Source organism: Corapipo altera, unplaced genomic scaffold (genome assembly GCF_003945725.1).
Source record: "Corapipo altera isolate COAL_440 unplaced genomic scaffold, ASM394572v1 0, whole genome shotgun sequence".
In the NCBI taxonomy this organism is placed as follows: Eukaryota; Metazoa; Chordata; class Aves; order Passeriformes; family Pipridae; genus Corapipo; species Corapipo altera.
Genome location: NW_020884872.1, coordinates 54,503,618 through 54,518,215, shown reverse-complemented (window position 1 = coordinate 54,518,215; position 14,598 = coordinate 54,503,618). Strand labels below are relative to the sequence as shown.

General features: G+C 35.5%; 1 protein-coding gene across 2 annotated transcripts in view; it reads right to left on the bottom strand.

The window, feature by feature from the left end:
- COG6 (component of oligomeric golgi complex 6) overlaps positions 1–14,598 on the bottom strand; it is a 53,420-nt gene that overhangs the window by 28,448 nt on the left and 10,374 nt on the right. For both annotated transcript variants that reach the window (XM_027647605.1, XM_027647615.1), the window contains exons 5-10: positions 11,278–11,389; positions 9,154–9,236; positions 8,853–8,923; positions 7,587–7,680; positions 3,813–3,941; positions 3,608–3,699 (exon numbers count right to left, since the gene is read on the bottom strand). In XM_027647605.1, coding sequence (XP_027503406.1) covers positions 3,608–3,699; positions 3,813–3,941; positions 7,587–7,680; positions 8,853–8,923; positions 9,154–9,236; positions 11,278–11,389 — 581 coding nt within the window. The remainder of the gene's footprint in view (positions 1–3,607; positions 3,700–3,812; positions 3,942–7,586; positions 7,681–8,852; positions 8,924–9,153; positions 9,237–11,277; positions 11,390–14,598) is intronic.

The following is a 14,598-nucleotide window of genomic DNA, read 5'->3' as shown; positions in this document are numbered from 1 at the left end:
CAGATTTATGGAGAAAGCAATACTTTAATTCTAATTTAAAACTTGTCAACAGGAGTTCATCTTCAGATGGGACCCATGCAATGAAAGTAAACAAACTGACTGTGACATGTGACAGAAATCAGGTGACCTGAAACCATATTTTGCTTATTTCAGACTAAGAGATTACCTCTGAGAGTAAAAATAATGAAAGATCAGAGATCTGTGCCAATGTCTCTTTACACGAAGTTTCGTCAAAAGCCACATAAGCAGTAACAACTGAATTCAGCATGGTGGCTCTAAGAATTTTAACATACTAAATTGGTAAGGTAACAAAAATAGGTTAATATAATTGAGTACTGTTATCAAGGCAGAAAGCAAGATTACAAACCACAACATGCATGCTCTCTGATGTAATGGCTAGCTCTCACATACCCCCTAACAATTTACACATTTTTTAGTAGGAACAGTCACACTTTTACTGTTCATCAACATAACAAGCACCTAGCACATATTTGCAATAGTGTATTTAGACCAGATTGACTTAAAAACAAGTTGTTGGGTATGAAATTTTTAGCTCCAAAAATATACAAGTTCGAATACCAAAGGACATGGAATAACAATTTTGGTGTACCACATGCTTGTGCCTTCGCATATATTTTCATGTCCAATTAGAATATTTGGATTCCACAACCAGTGAAATCTTCCAGCAGAATGGGTTATATAACTGGTGCAAGTTTGACATAAAAGAATTACAGAATAAACAATTCTTAGAGACCCAAAATAACTTTTAGAAAATGGTTCATAACTGAAGACACGCTTCCGACTGTTTGCTACACCATATATAATCTTTCTCTGTGTATCCTTCTATAAAAGGAGAAATCTTTCTTGGACTTCGCTTAGCTTCTGTTCTCCATCTGGGTTCCTGTAACTCCATGAAAAATGGTTTTATACTGTATCTCAAAATGCCTGCAGTTTCCCTTCCTTTCAAGTACAAGTTCTCTGTAAGACTGGAAGTCTCCTTCTAGCAGAAAACCTAAGCTCCAAAGACAAAAACCAGATGCTTCATCCTTTTCCAGCAAAATAGTTAAACTTTTCTGAATGTGTCTTCTGTACTTAAAATTTTAACAGCATTTTTGGTCAGATTAATTTTAAACAGTTAACATTTGCAAACTCAACATTTTAAAACTTTTTAAAAGCCAGTCTTGAATACTCTGATTATGGGCTACGTAGTTTCATCATTTTAAAGTAAAAACTGGGATGAGAACATTTCTCAAAAAAACCATGTTGTTCACACAATTTTTCTTCCAGTGGGACCAAATCCACCTCTATCATATCAATACCTTATGCATGGGTTTTTTTTTTTCTGAGAAGGGAAATTTTTGTATAGCTGTGATTTACCAAACTCTCCATAGTCCTGAAATTACACAGAGCTTACAGGAGAATTTAAACAGAAATCTGCACTCAGAACAGATACACCTGAATTAAAATAATAGAAATGGTTCTATCTGCAAAAAGCTGCTCAAGTTGAAACGAAAGCAAAAACATTTGACTGACCTAACTGTAGACCACCAGGTAAGTGTCTTATCTATGGTAGTTTCTTGGGCTCCCTCCATAGGGAACAACGAAAGCCTCAGTTTGTGATGAAAGGCTCCAGAAATGCTTACATTAGATATTAAATTTTGTTAAGAAGATTGCCTTCTGGAGATGCAAATTTCTGTCATTATCTATAACTGCAAATAAACAAGATGTCCACTTGTTAAATGTCTAAATGAAATCAACTTTATTTCTGCCAGAGCCTGTGCAGCCAGACACCTGAAGACTGCACAACAGCACAGCTTCTTCAACTTTAATCTCTCAGTATCATAGATGCTGTACTCACTGATTAGTCCCTACCAACTCAGGTCTGTATTTATAAAAGCATATAATCTTAAGGTATTTCATGGCTGCACTGCCCATAAATGTTTTTTGTTAAACCAAGTGGTATCCTATTAGGTACTGTTTTGTCTCACAGATCTTTTCACATCACTATCCTTGTCATCAAAAAAATTTCCCAAAGATGCAGACGAATAGTTACAGACAGCACCTCTCAAGCTTTGCAGCTCCCAGTATGGAAGTTAAGAATCCCTCTTTACGTTTCTTGAAAATTGCACAACAGTGATAGCAAACCCTTTCCTGCAAAGCTTAGGAAAATGTATTTTGCCTTCAGACAGAAATATTGAATCTCTTGTTTATACCAGTCTCTTGGGAAAACAGTTTTGGTCTGATGATTTTTTGTTGAAAATTTTCCTCCCAAACATTTATATTCCCTGTATTATCCAGTATCTTTCTTTGTGGACAAAATGCTCCAAATATATCTAATTACATGGTCATAGCATCTCAGCCTGACATCCTGCCAGAAGGCCAAGGAACTTAATAGTTAAACAAAGCACTACACAGAGGTGTGAGAATTTCAAAACAAAGGGCAGGCCTCTGCAGCAGCAGTAGCCCAATCCACAGAAGAACCAGACACAGTAACATGCTCCATGGTGCCAGCTTTTCCTGAAGGACTCCCCAGTTACAGTAGAAGCATCAGTCAGTCATGTACAAAGAATTCTCATGTCTTTTTCTTTACTGTGAAACTGCCATGAGGCCTGCTTTCCTGTCTCCCCAAGATACTGTCAGCAAACAATATTAAATTCCCTTCTATAGTACACTGTAACTGTAGTCAAAAAACAACAGCATTCCTCCAGTATGATTTACAACACTTCCTAAACAGTCTCCATTTCCACAAACTATTAGTTAGGAAAGCAAATTAATACTTACAGCAGGAATGAAAATTAGAATACATATTCACTTTAAATCCCAGGGAAGGATTAATTGAGACACACAATCTGAAGAGCTCACCAGACGCAGATCAAATCTAAGTTCTGACAATGAGTTTGTTACAACTGAGTACCCATGCATAACTTATAAAAAATGTCTTTGTCTGAATATATGGTGGTAAGTCATACTAAGGTTTCTATTGTATAAGAGGTCTTTTAAGTATAGGCACAATCTACTTAAAGCAAAGGGGCTGAAGACTAAGCATGAGAGTCTGCAGTTTGGTTAATGAAGGAGAAATTTTGATATTAAAAAGCTTCACATATCTGTGAGCAGCCTACTTTGACCTCCATAAAGCTGTAATGATGTTATATGACAGAAGAAAATTCCACTTTACTTGTAGCCTAGAAGGAAGAGACCTAAAGGAACAAGGAACGATATTTAAAAAAAATAACTAAACAAAAGAGTATGGTATAACAGGAATCTTCAACATAACAATAAGCAATGACTATCTTTTCAAGGAGATATGTAGTCATATACATTGCAAACAACTTTTGAACTCTCAACTACACTCTAAAATGTCCCTTTGTAAATTTAATGTAAATCCATTGTAAGCACAGTGAAATAAAATGAGTGCATTTTTAAATACTTTTCTTTATTACGGGCGTTCTTTTAGAAAAATGCAACCGCCAGCTACTCTGAGACTCCCAGGAAAATTTAAGCTCAGACTTGTAACTGAAGTCCAGCCTAAGAAATCAATCACACTTTCTGACTTATGACAGACTTACTTTCTATCACTTCCCAATTTATGTTTTAAAACTAGTACTACCTTGAACAGTTACAAGCTTTAACATAGCTTCTAGGTGTTCTTTTTCGGAAGCTGTAGCTTGATGCAACCAGGCCAGCATGTCTCCTACATACCTACACAAAGACAGAAATTTCTGTGTAAATCAGCAGTTTATGGTGTCATTGAGTCAAAATGGCAACAGGCAAAAAAAAAAGACTACTTCATATATATTCTTGGAGTACTGTACCTCAGAGGATCATGCGAGTGCATTTCAATAGGGCGGGGAGTACCTCCCAGACCTCCTCTAGTAAGAGCATCTATAAAGCCACGGACCACAGCACTCCTTCTTGCTGTCCCAAACTCATCCAACGTGTATCTGTCATTGAAACATGAAAATGGGTTAAGAAAAAACAGTTTACCTCATCATAGCTGATTAGTTCAACTTTACAGTTAATACAAGCAACCACTGTTATAGTTCTAGAAATCTTGCATCAATGTTTCTACTATAAAACACTCAAACCCATCTGATTTTCTAGACTCCTCTAAACAGATACTAAAAACACAGCTTTTCCTTGACCTAGCTGTTCCCTTATCCCAAATAAAATAAATAAATAAATAAATAAATAAATAAATAAATAAATAAATAAATAAAATAAATGAAAAAGCACTTTTTCCATTTTTATACACATAAGCAGCTTTGACAGATTTGGGACTCCTCTTTGCATACGGTCCAGCTGACTGACAAAAGCAGCAATTTACTGCGCTGCAACACAAGGCTTCTTCCTTCTTCTAGGCTACCACATGATTAATAAGAAGCAAACAAAGTTATTTTCATTTGATAATAGCTCACTGCTTTTAATCAAATGGGTCTTAGCTGCATATTTAATGGATGAACAATTACAGCCCAGAGTGCATAATCTCAAATGGTTTGCTGGTGGCAGAGGAGGTACCAAAAACTTACACATGGCTCATTTCTGGAGCAGGCTACCCTCCTGTTGGCATTGAAGCACGACAGCAAGTAAAGGATGGGAAATGAGCATTGCTAATGTTCCTGTTATATTTGCTTAGAAGTAGGATTTTTGCAAGCCACAGAACACTTCTATTTCTTTTTGTAAATTAATTTAAGCATTTTGAACAATACATGTAAATTACAAAGGAAAAAAAGAAAATATACATTACAGTTTATTTTTCCAACGTAACTGAAAAAACGTCAAAGAGTAAGCATGTTGTCCCTTACCAATGACACCCAGCAGATGAACAAAAATAAAATATTAATAATAACGAAAAGAAGTTAATCACTGACTGAAGATAAACAAGTACTACATTCACATTTAACAGAGATGAAGAATAAAATATAGAAGAAAATAATATACTGCTTCAAAACTGTTCAATTAGATTTCTAATCTTCTACAAAAAGTCCAAGGAAACCTTCAGTTTTGTTCTTTTTAATCTACGTTATTATTTGAAGGGGAGGAAAAGCACACTGAAGAATCTGGAAATGTCTGTTTAAACCTTTTTCTTTATACACTGTACATGTTAACTCGGGAAGTAAATACCTGCAATTAATAAAAAAAAGCCTAGTGAAAAAGTTTAATAAATTACTACTTTCAAAAATAATGTGAGTAAGAGTGGAAGAGATCTGGGATCTGACAACAGCCCACTGTCCAGGAGGAGCAGTATTGGAGTGAAAAATCTCCAGTGTCTGTAGAAACCAGCTACACTTTTCTTCCTCCTTCCAATGAACAGCTATACAACAGATCATTAAAAATACAGCAGTGAAACAGATCTTGTGATATTGTAATTAGTCAATAATGATAATTTTGTTTTAAAAAGGAAACTACAAATTTTCCTTTTGTTCTCAGTAGAACAGCGTATAACCATTACAAAATCCCGCATCTTAAAAAATTCAGTAATAACTACTATTTACACTAGAACACAGTATTTACTACTGTGTTATTACACATACTCATGTTCAGTAAAGAAAAAAACATTTGGATTCTTTTCAATCCAGCTTCAACTTTTAAAAAACACAACAATGATCACTGAGGAAAGAAGAGGTAGAAAAAGACCTTGAAAACCTGAGTGTATGATGGAAAAGGAACACTGTTTTGAGCTATGTCTCCATGTATTTTCTATGAAACAGTTTTTCTGTTAGAGTCAGGAGATGAAAACCAAACCAAAATGTTTATTTCAGACACCTACTGACTGCAGTTCCCAAAAGTCCATCCATGGTACATTCTTTCTGACACTTTTAGTTGACAAGACATAAGTCAATATAAGAAAATAAGAATTTGTGGATTTGTTTCCAAACTCCTGCCCTTCTCCATCTTACTCGTTTTCACCCAAATGAATCACAATCTTTATCAGATGAAAGGACAGTGATTTGGAGGAAAAGTGTCCAGTTTACACACCAATGCTTATATGTATAAACCAAAAAACAATTTAAAATTACTTTCTTCTGTGACTTAATTTTTACATTTTGAACTCAGCAGTTTGTTAGTTATTTAAAGGTACACAAACTCTTTTGGAAGGGAATAAACTACATCTTGAGATTTAAAATGTAAAGCATCAGTACTGCAATTTTGATAATACTCCTTTAGCAAGTAGTTAAGTATGATAATCCATGATGAGAGACATGTGGCTGTGTGTAACATTTACTTTTGCCTTTCTGGCAGAAGAAAGGTCTTACCTATCAAGTTCTACCTTTGTTATTACTACTGCTGTTGTTTCTGAGAGAAGTGTCAGAAGAAAAATAAATTCTCTTTTTAGATTCATTTTAAACTACCCAGCTGTGGATTTACATAGAAGATGTTTTTTCTTTTCTCCCAGAAATGTTAAGAGAGCAAAACAATGATTTTATGAAGTTTCAAAGTATTATAATTCAACAAAACATTTATTACGGAAAATAAAACTGTATCTAAAAAGAATCCTATAAAATGTTGTGAACATAGTTGTAACTGATCTTTTGCAGCTGTGAAAGAGGGTGGGGAGGAGAAAATGTAAGAACGGACTCTGCAATCTCCAACTATGGTACCATATCCAACAGCTGGGGACGTCAAGTGACATCACTTCTCCCTCACATTAACTAGCAGAGCTGACTGAGCATGTCAAGATCTGTGCTTCCTCTCATAATGACAGAATTTTTAAGGTCCACTTCCACAATGCATTTTTCCTGTGAGGAGCTCCACGGAGATTTACAGTGTCACATACCTACACCTTTACACATCTGACACCATTAAAGACAAGGGTAGCCTTTGAAAGACTGCCCAGTACTCTGCTGTCCTGGCTACCTGTGGCTGAAAGTAATTTGCAATAGTTGCAAAATGCGATGAATACATTAAAAAAAACCCCAAACCAAAACAAACAAAACAAACCCTAAAAAGCAAAGAAGTTTAAGTACCACCTTTTCAGGTATAGTCACTCTAATAAAAACAGTTCTTACAGTGCCATCTCGTGGTTGTCTCTACTAAGTACCATATTTAATAAAGTCCCTGCAGCAAATTCTGAAGACTAGTAGTATTTTACAGATATACAAGTATCCCTACACTTTAGAGGCCAATATGTAGTAGTTTTTAATAGACAACTGGACAACTCCATTCTTACTACCAGAGGCACTTCAGTAAGAGCTAATCAGTCTTTAGCAATTTTTCACTTTGGGAATTTAAATGAGATAATCACATGCTTTGGACAGCATTTTTTACTTCACAAAAACCCTAGAATGAGCACAGCAGAAATTCACAATTCATTTAGGTTAAAATAAAGTCTGACATTTTACTTTAATTAGAAACCAGTGAGTTGGAAAAAGGCTGATGACATTTACTGTACCATAATTATGCCAAAAAAAGACTTCTAAAATTTAAAGCAGTTGAAATATGATTTTTTTAATATATTTTTATGTTTGGGTTTTTTTTTTTTTAAATTTGACACAGGACTAAACTGCCTTGGCACCGAAATTCATGCCCATCTTTAAATTTTGTAAGCTCAAAATTTCTGTTAGAGATAATTGCAAATATTTACTTACTTGTACAGGACTGGTCTATCTTGTAAGGCTTCCATGGCTTGAGCGAGAACTGGAGAAATGTCACATGATTCTTGTGTCAATGTCCTGCATTCATCTATAAAATATCAACACAGATAAAAGCACATTCTTTACACTATAATACATTTTATAACAATCTGTAAAACAAGAAAATTAGTTAAAACCTCAAAGGCTTTTGATTTTGAATTGAAGCCTTTAGAATATGCTACCCGGGGTGGTTAGTGTTAAATATAACTAAATTCCCCTGCAAGCAGTACTATAAAATGCATGTCCCTCACAAATTTCAACAATAATGATTACAAGAAGCTTAGTATTTGTTTGTGCCTACATACAAATGGTGAATCATTCAATCATCAGAATTCTGTTGGGCTCCTTTAGATCTGTTTACCACGTCCCAGGTAAACTATTAAGAAAAAAGGGAGCAAGTATTTAAGCAAGCTGTGGGTTTGTTTTGTTGTTTGGTTTTGTTATTTTTTTACCTTCCAGTACATTAACTACAGAATCTTGTATATTCCCTGCAAGAATGTGGAAATCATATAAACTAAATCAAATGCTGGCATAAGAATTATGATTTTTTATTAGGGTGAAACCTCAACTATTATCTGAGGTTTCAGCATCCTCTGAAGAACACCTAATGAATATAAAAACCACAGTGTACCATTTTTAATTTTTTTTTTTCCAAAAAGCTTACTGTCAGTGTCTTTGGAGAAGAGAGAACTAATAAAAAAGCATCTACATTTCACGCTATCAAGATGTTACACTGAACACAGATGCCTAGATCCAGAGTACATAAGCAAAAAAAATAATTGCGTAATATCAGTCAAAAGAGCATCCTGCTAAAAGGAGATGGCTTTTTTAAAAATTTTTTAGAAGTAGTGCACCACTCCTCCCACTAAACTAGACCTTACTACCAAATGGTCAAAGATAACAATTTCCCTCTAACCCGCACGGAAATGAAATTCAATAGAATTGACAATTTGTTTGGACTATCAAACTGAAGTAGTCACTCTCTGGAAAATCATCTACTAAAACCAGAAATAAATAATACACTTTTACAGTGATGAGACCAGCTCAAAAAAGGAGAGAATCTCCAATTAACTATTTGGGTCATAAAAAATCTTTCACTAAGAAGGAAACCAAAATGTTAATCTATCTTGGAAAAGGTTTTTGCTAAATTCAATCCACATGAAGGAATTAAAGGAATCATCATAACAATATTAATAAACATAAAAACATTCTTAGTCCTACTCTGAGTCCATCTGTAAAGTCGTTCATAAGATGCCTCTTGCAGTAAAGCCATCTGTTCCATAATTTCCAAGCTACAAGGCAAAAAAAAAGTTAATTTGCAAATACTATTTTAGGTAGCAAAGGTATGTGCAAGTCAAACAAAAGACACCATTATTAAAATAAGGAAGATTTTAAAATGTTATTATTAGGGTTTTTTTGTGAAATACTCTGTACAGTCATATGAAGTAAAGAATGAGACCTTGTTTTAACTTCTGCTTTTAACTGTAAATGGTTATCTTGCACTCATTTAAGTAGCACTCACCCTGCCCTTTGCTGATTTGTCCGGAGGAGAATCTTGACATCATCATGAATTTGCTTTACTCGTCCTAAAGCCTTGAAAAAATCCTAAATCAATTTAAAAAGAAAATAAAATAATATGAAATAAAATAAATTAATACAATATAAAATAAAATAAAAGCAGTGTTTAAAAGCAGTAACTTCTCAATCAAAGCTCTTGCACTCTATACTCCCCATTTCAATCCCATATTTATGTTCCTTGTGGGTCTGTGTCCCAAAATCTGTGTCCCAAAAGTTGCTTTTAAAAAAACACACCCGGCCTCTGCCACCTCGTTCCACTTTAAGAGCCTTATGATTTTTTTAGTTTTCTATTGCATCAAGTTATTCTTCCATAAAACGAAATAAAAAGAAAAAAAATGCAGTAAAGACATGTTTTTAACCTGTCTTATGTAGTATGCGTGTGTTTCACAGTTATTAGTTAACAGTTTCAGAAGATTTTGAGAACACTACTATGCATTACATCATCTCCCAGTAATGTTAGCAACTTAAGAGCAAACTGAAACACTATAAATTACAATGATTACAGGCTGATATTTGTTGTATTCATAAAATAGGGTAACAATTTCTTAAAAATAATGAAACATTCGCAACAGAATGGACCTAGGTTTTCCAGAACAATCTTTCCCCCCAAATAATTCAGCAGCAGCAGTGAAGAAAAAAAATGAACACTAGAAGAGATGGACATATGGTCAAAAGGGTTATATTGTTACTGTTTCAGAAAGCAAATGGAAATCCAATAACATTTTCAAACACATCTTGTAACCAAGTCATCTTTCAAACATCATGGAGGAGACCAGCTAATTCAGATACAACTATTTGTTATACCTTTTGTGATATGAACAGTTTACCTCGGGAAAGTAGTTTGATTTTGGTTCATCACATAAAAATAGAAATATTCTAAGTGAAGTAGGCCACCAATTTACCCTACTGCCTTGCACCAATTTTGTTTAAGGCCGTGTTTATAAAAACCTAAAACACTTTTCCTTCAGGAAAAAAAAAGTCAAAACAGAAGCCTGATTAAGATGTTTTAAGGGCTCTGGTTGACTCTAACATAGGGGAAATACACACACATTATATTAGTGAAGTCTGCCAACTAAAGTAGCACAACTGCTGTATCTCAGTTACCTCTGCATATTTTTTAGACAAAGTATCAAAAAGCCTATTCCTCCTTCTGCTGCAAACCAAGCACTGAATAACTGGCACAGCATTCCTGTCATTGTTCCCTGCAATGTGGTTTCTAGAAACCTGAATGTTCTTTCATGGCAATAGCGGTACAAAAGCACACAGCAATTACTCAAGTGCACAATCATTTAACACATTCCATTTATGCTTTCATTAGCACTGTTTATGGTTATCAGTTCCATATCTTTAGTAATGCTTTAACTGCAAACAGGATGCCTGTGGAATTGAGATAGTATATCTCAGCAGGCAGTCTAGATTTAAGTGAAGGTTTCCATGCAATTACAATAATAATAAAAAAAATCCATTAAATATACTCAATTCTCTTACTATTCAGTTTGCTTTTACTGCAGAACAACGTGTCTTCTTATTCAAACTATAAACATATTCCAAAACTGGTTTTGGAAGGTGGTTAGAAGTGAGTCAGCACCTCATATCTTCATCAACCAAGTAATACTGAGGGAAAGCCTCAGCTTGTATGTTTCAAGTCACTGAATACCTATATACAGGAGCATGCAAAATGTGCACATGCATGCACAGGGGCAGTACTACACATTACTGAAGAGCTGTGAGCTTCTCATTTGCTTTATGTGAGTATGGCGAAGTTTCAAAACATCTTCACTGAAAATTTAGACTGCATAAAGGTCTTTTTGAAGTGTAGAACCACATGAGAGATCATTTGCCCCTTAAACTCATTACACAAACTACAACTTAATGTTGATTTTCCTTCTCTATTCTTGAATCTTTAACCACATATTTCAAACTCATCAGAAATTCACCATGCTGTTAAAAGGTACATTCTTCCATAACACATTAAATTGCAAACTGCAAATAAAATCTCATGTACAATTCAGCTAGGGTACTTCTACATTTTAGTTCAGGGCAAAGCTTTTAATGTTCATTGAGCTACCTCAGTAATTGGCTCATCTTTCGTGCCTCGAAGCAGGTTCATTTCATCTGGTGTCAGTTGGAATTTTGCTATGAATGCATCTGCAACTTGTGCTTTCATTTCTAATCTCTGACTGTAATAAAACAAAGTGAAGAGGACATTAGCTTTTATGCTTATCTCAGATTTATTTTTCATTTTCATACTCGTGGAAATATAATCAGCATCAGAACTTGGTGTTATAAAACTATAATAGTATAATAGTACATTCCTGCCATCAAACACTTGAGTTGCTTCTTCACATACAGTTTTCTATTAAGCTTACACAGATTATTCAGTAAAGACAATACTAAGTTCTTTAAAAAAATATTATTTTAGTATTGGTATCACAAGTTATCTAATTCAGATACTTTGTGCTTGTACGGTTGTAATGCTTGCCTTTCAAATTCACCAAGGAAAGAATGGAGTTTCTGTGTCTCTGGGTTTTTAGAGAGACACAAAAAAAGCTGCAGCACCCAAAATGAGAAAATAAACAGACTAGATCCATTTCTTTGTAACAACATACAGCTGGGACACAGCAGGGATGTAATATGCAAACGCCCATGTCATGGGCAGCATTTTCCTGCACATGTTTTGTCTCACACCTTTATAACCACAGAAGGACACAAATGAAAGGGACCGAGATTCCTGCAGCAACAGAGGATTTGCATTCCAGGAAATAAAGACTACTTTTTCAGGACATTGAAAAGACACTAATTAGTTATTAGCAATGCTTCAAATAAACCTATCCACTTAATTTCTCTAAGCCAACTCTACAATTGCAAATTTAGGGGCTCCATGAAGCTGAATGTTTCCTAAGGAAAGAACAAGAGTGATGGAGAATGATTTTGACCAATTAAATGGCCAATGGCAGCAGCTGCATCCATGCATCGCAGTACTTTCCAACACAGTGGAAGGAGAACGGAAAAACACTACTTCTAACACATTCAGTAAATTTTCAGTAAGAAGATTATGTGATAAAATCTGAAGAAAGGCGGTCAAGGTGTAAGAGGAAAAGTACCAAGAGAAGTCTACAAAACATACATGAAACAGAGAAGAAGATATTAACAAGAGTATTTTTAGCTCAATATTAGGCCTGTGATTTTCTGAGGATAACTATGCTTTTCTAGCAACAGAGACAGAAGATGGATCAGGTCTGCTCTGTAGTAATATATTCCATCAATGATGCATAAGCCACGCTGCTTAGGCTGCCTCAGCCATCCCTGCTCAGCCCTGCCCTGTAATGCCCTTCCCACTGGGACAGAACCATTCTTTATACTATCATGTAGTGAATCAGATCAGGGAACAAATCTGGCAGGAAAAACAGTAAAAGTTTTTATTTTAGGGGATGGAGATTACTTGTATTTTCTGATGTTTTCTAATACCCCACAGACCATAGTCGGTGCTAAGGGTCTGCGGGGTACTAACATCTGTATATGCACCTCTGCTGTACCAAGGGGTGTGTCAGTACCATGAGCTGCCAGACACAAGTTGGCAACGACTACGTAGTTCATTGCTGCTATGAAACAGCTCATGAAAACTACACTTCTGAACTCTTCTGGGGTATAAAAAGAGGTCATTTCCATAGTCAGCTACAAATAATAATCATACTGATAAATACTAGGACCCAAAAAAACCCTAGAGGCATATGACAGCTACTCAAATTGAAAACCAGGCAAGGACACTTATAATTTCATGCAATGATGCTGTTTCCAATGGCACATTCCTGTTTCATTCCATCGTGCTGAGCAAGTCTAATCCCTCAATGTTGCCATCATCGGATTTGGTTGAAACAACAGACAATGTAATTTAGTGAATTAACTTTTAATAGTTGTTTCAAGTCTCTCCTCTTGTGATGGAAATCTCAATTTAATATCAATCCACAAAGCTGAAAATACTTACACTGGATTATTCCTCCCAATAGGGAAGAGAAGGAAGGTAGGAAAGAGACAACAGAAAGCAAATGCAAGACCTTCTTTGGTTTCAATTGAAACAAGATCTCCCATAAACACAGGGGTTATGAAAAAAAACCAACCTTGCTTGTCAATGTCTCTCCTTCTGCAAGTACTCACTCTTCACAGTACTTGCTTTTTTGCTATTATAGAGAACAAGGTTTGATCCAACACTGTGTGTTAAAGACATTCTCATCCCTGGCCACGTCTTGGGCTAGCATCTGCCATAACTGCTCACTGATGCACTCTGCACACTCCCAATAATTAACTTTTATAAAACAGAGTCAATACATTAAACTCTAGCACACTGGCAAGTTAGAAGTTTCACAACGTAAACACAAGATATCAACCTCAAGAGGGCAGCAATGTTTCACCTCCCTTTCTCAAGAGAGTGACTGGGAAGTGGTGACAAACATTTATCCTAAACAAAAGCATGTTATCTGAACTTTGATAAAGCTATTTCTTCTGGGCTTTTTATAAAGAATGTGATATTTCAACAAGCTGCGCACTTTCAGAACTCAGGTTAGCTAGCTCTGCTTGTGATGGCTATGAAAGTTGCCTTGGTTATCAATCTGCATGAGAAAGAGATCCTACATCCTAGATGATCAGGAACAAAATATGTAAGTTGGACGTACCCTTGATCCTTACCTGGCAGTATACAGTATTACTGAGACCACTACACTCACACAGCTATTCAATTTCTACATATATATATATGTATTTCCTCAGACATAAGCTAAGAGGTATTTAACTAGAATTTAATCAATCTCATTAAAGCAGGGAAATGGATCAAAATGTCATTCAAGTTTACTATAGCCAATTCACTGCAATAAGTGCCATACAAAACACAATGCAAGTAACAACAAAAGCTAGAGTAAGGTCATCTTACATAAAACCCACTGCAGTTGCTACCTGTGCAGACACTTGGACATTTCAAGACACGCTGGCCTTTGTGCAGACATAATAATTTTAAATTGTATTCTAAGCAGTACAGTACAGCTGAGGAAAGGCCACACCGTGCTGTTATCCCAAAGTTGTTTTTCTTCTTTTACCAAAGTCATTCCTCCATAAAGGAACAAAACTAACAGATCATGGGAATACTGCATTGATGCAAAGGGGGAAGTGCCAAGTGTTGGAAGACTTTGGAGCTTGGGTGGGGGACGGGATTCCAACAAAGAGCAATTTCCCCAGTTTTAATCGTTACCAGGGAGACAGAATTCTTTTGCAAGAGAACTGAAAAGGCTGGGAAAAGTATGCACTTCGTGCATTTTTCCCTTGAATCAAATACAAATGTGCACTGTTAGTTGGGATTATCACCAAGACAGCTCAAAAACGAGGTGGAGGAGAAGCAGAA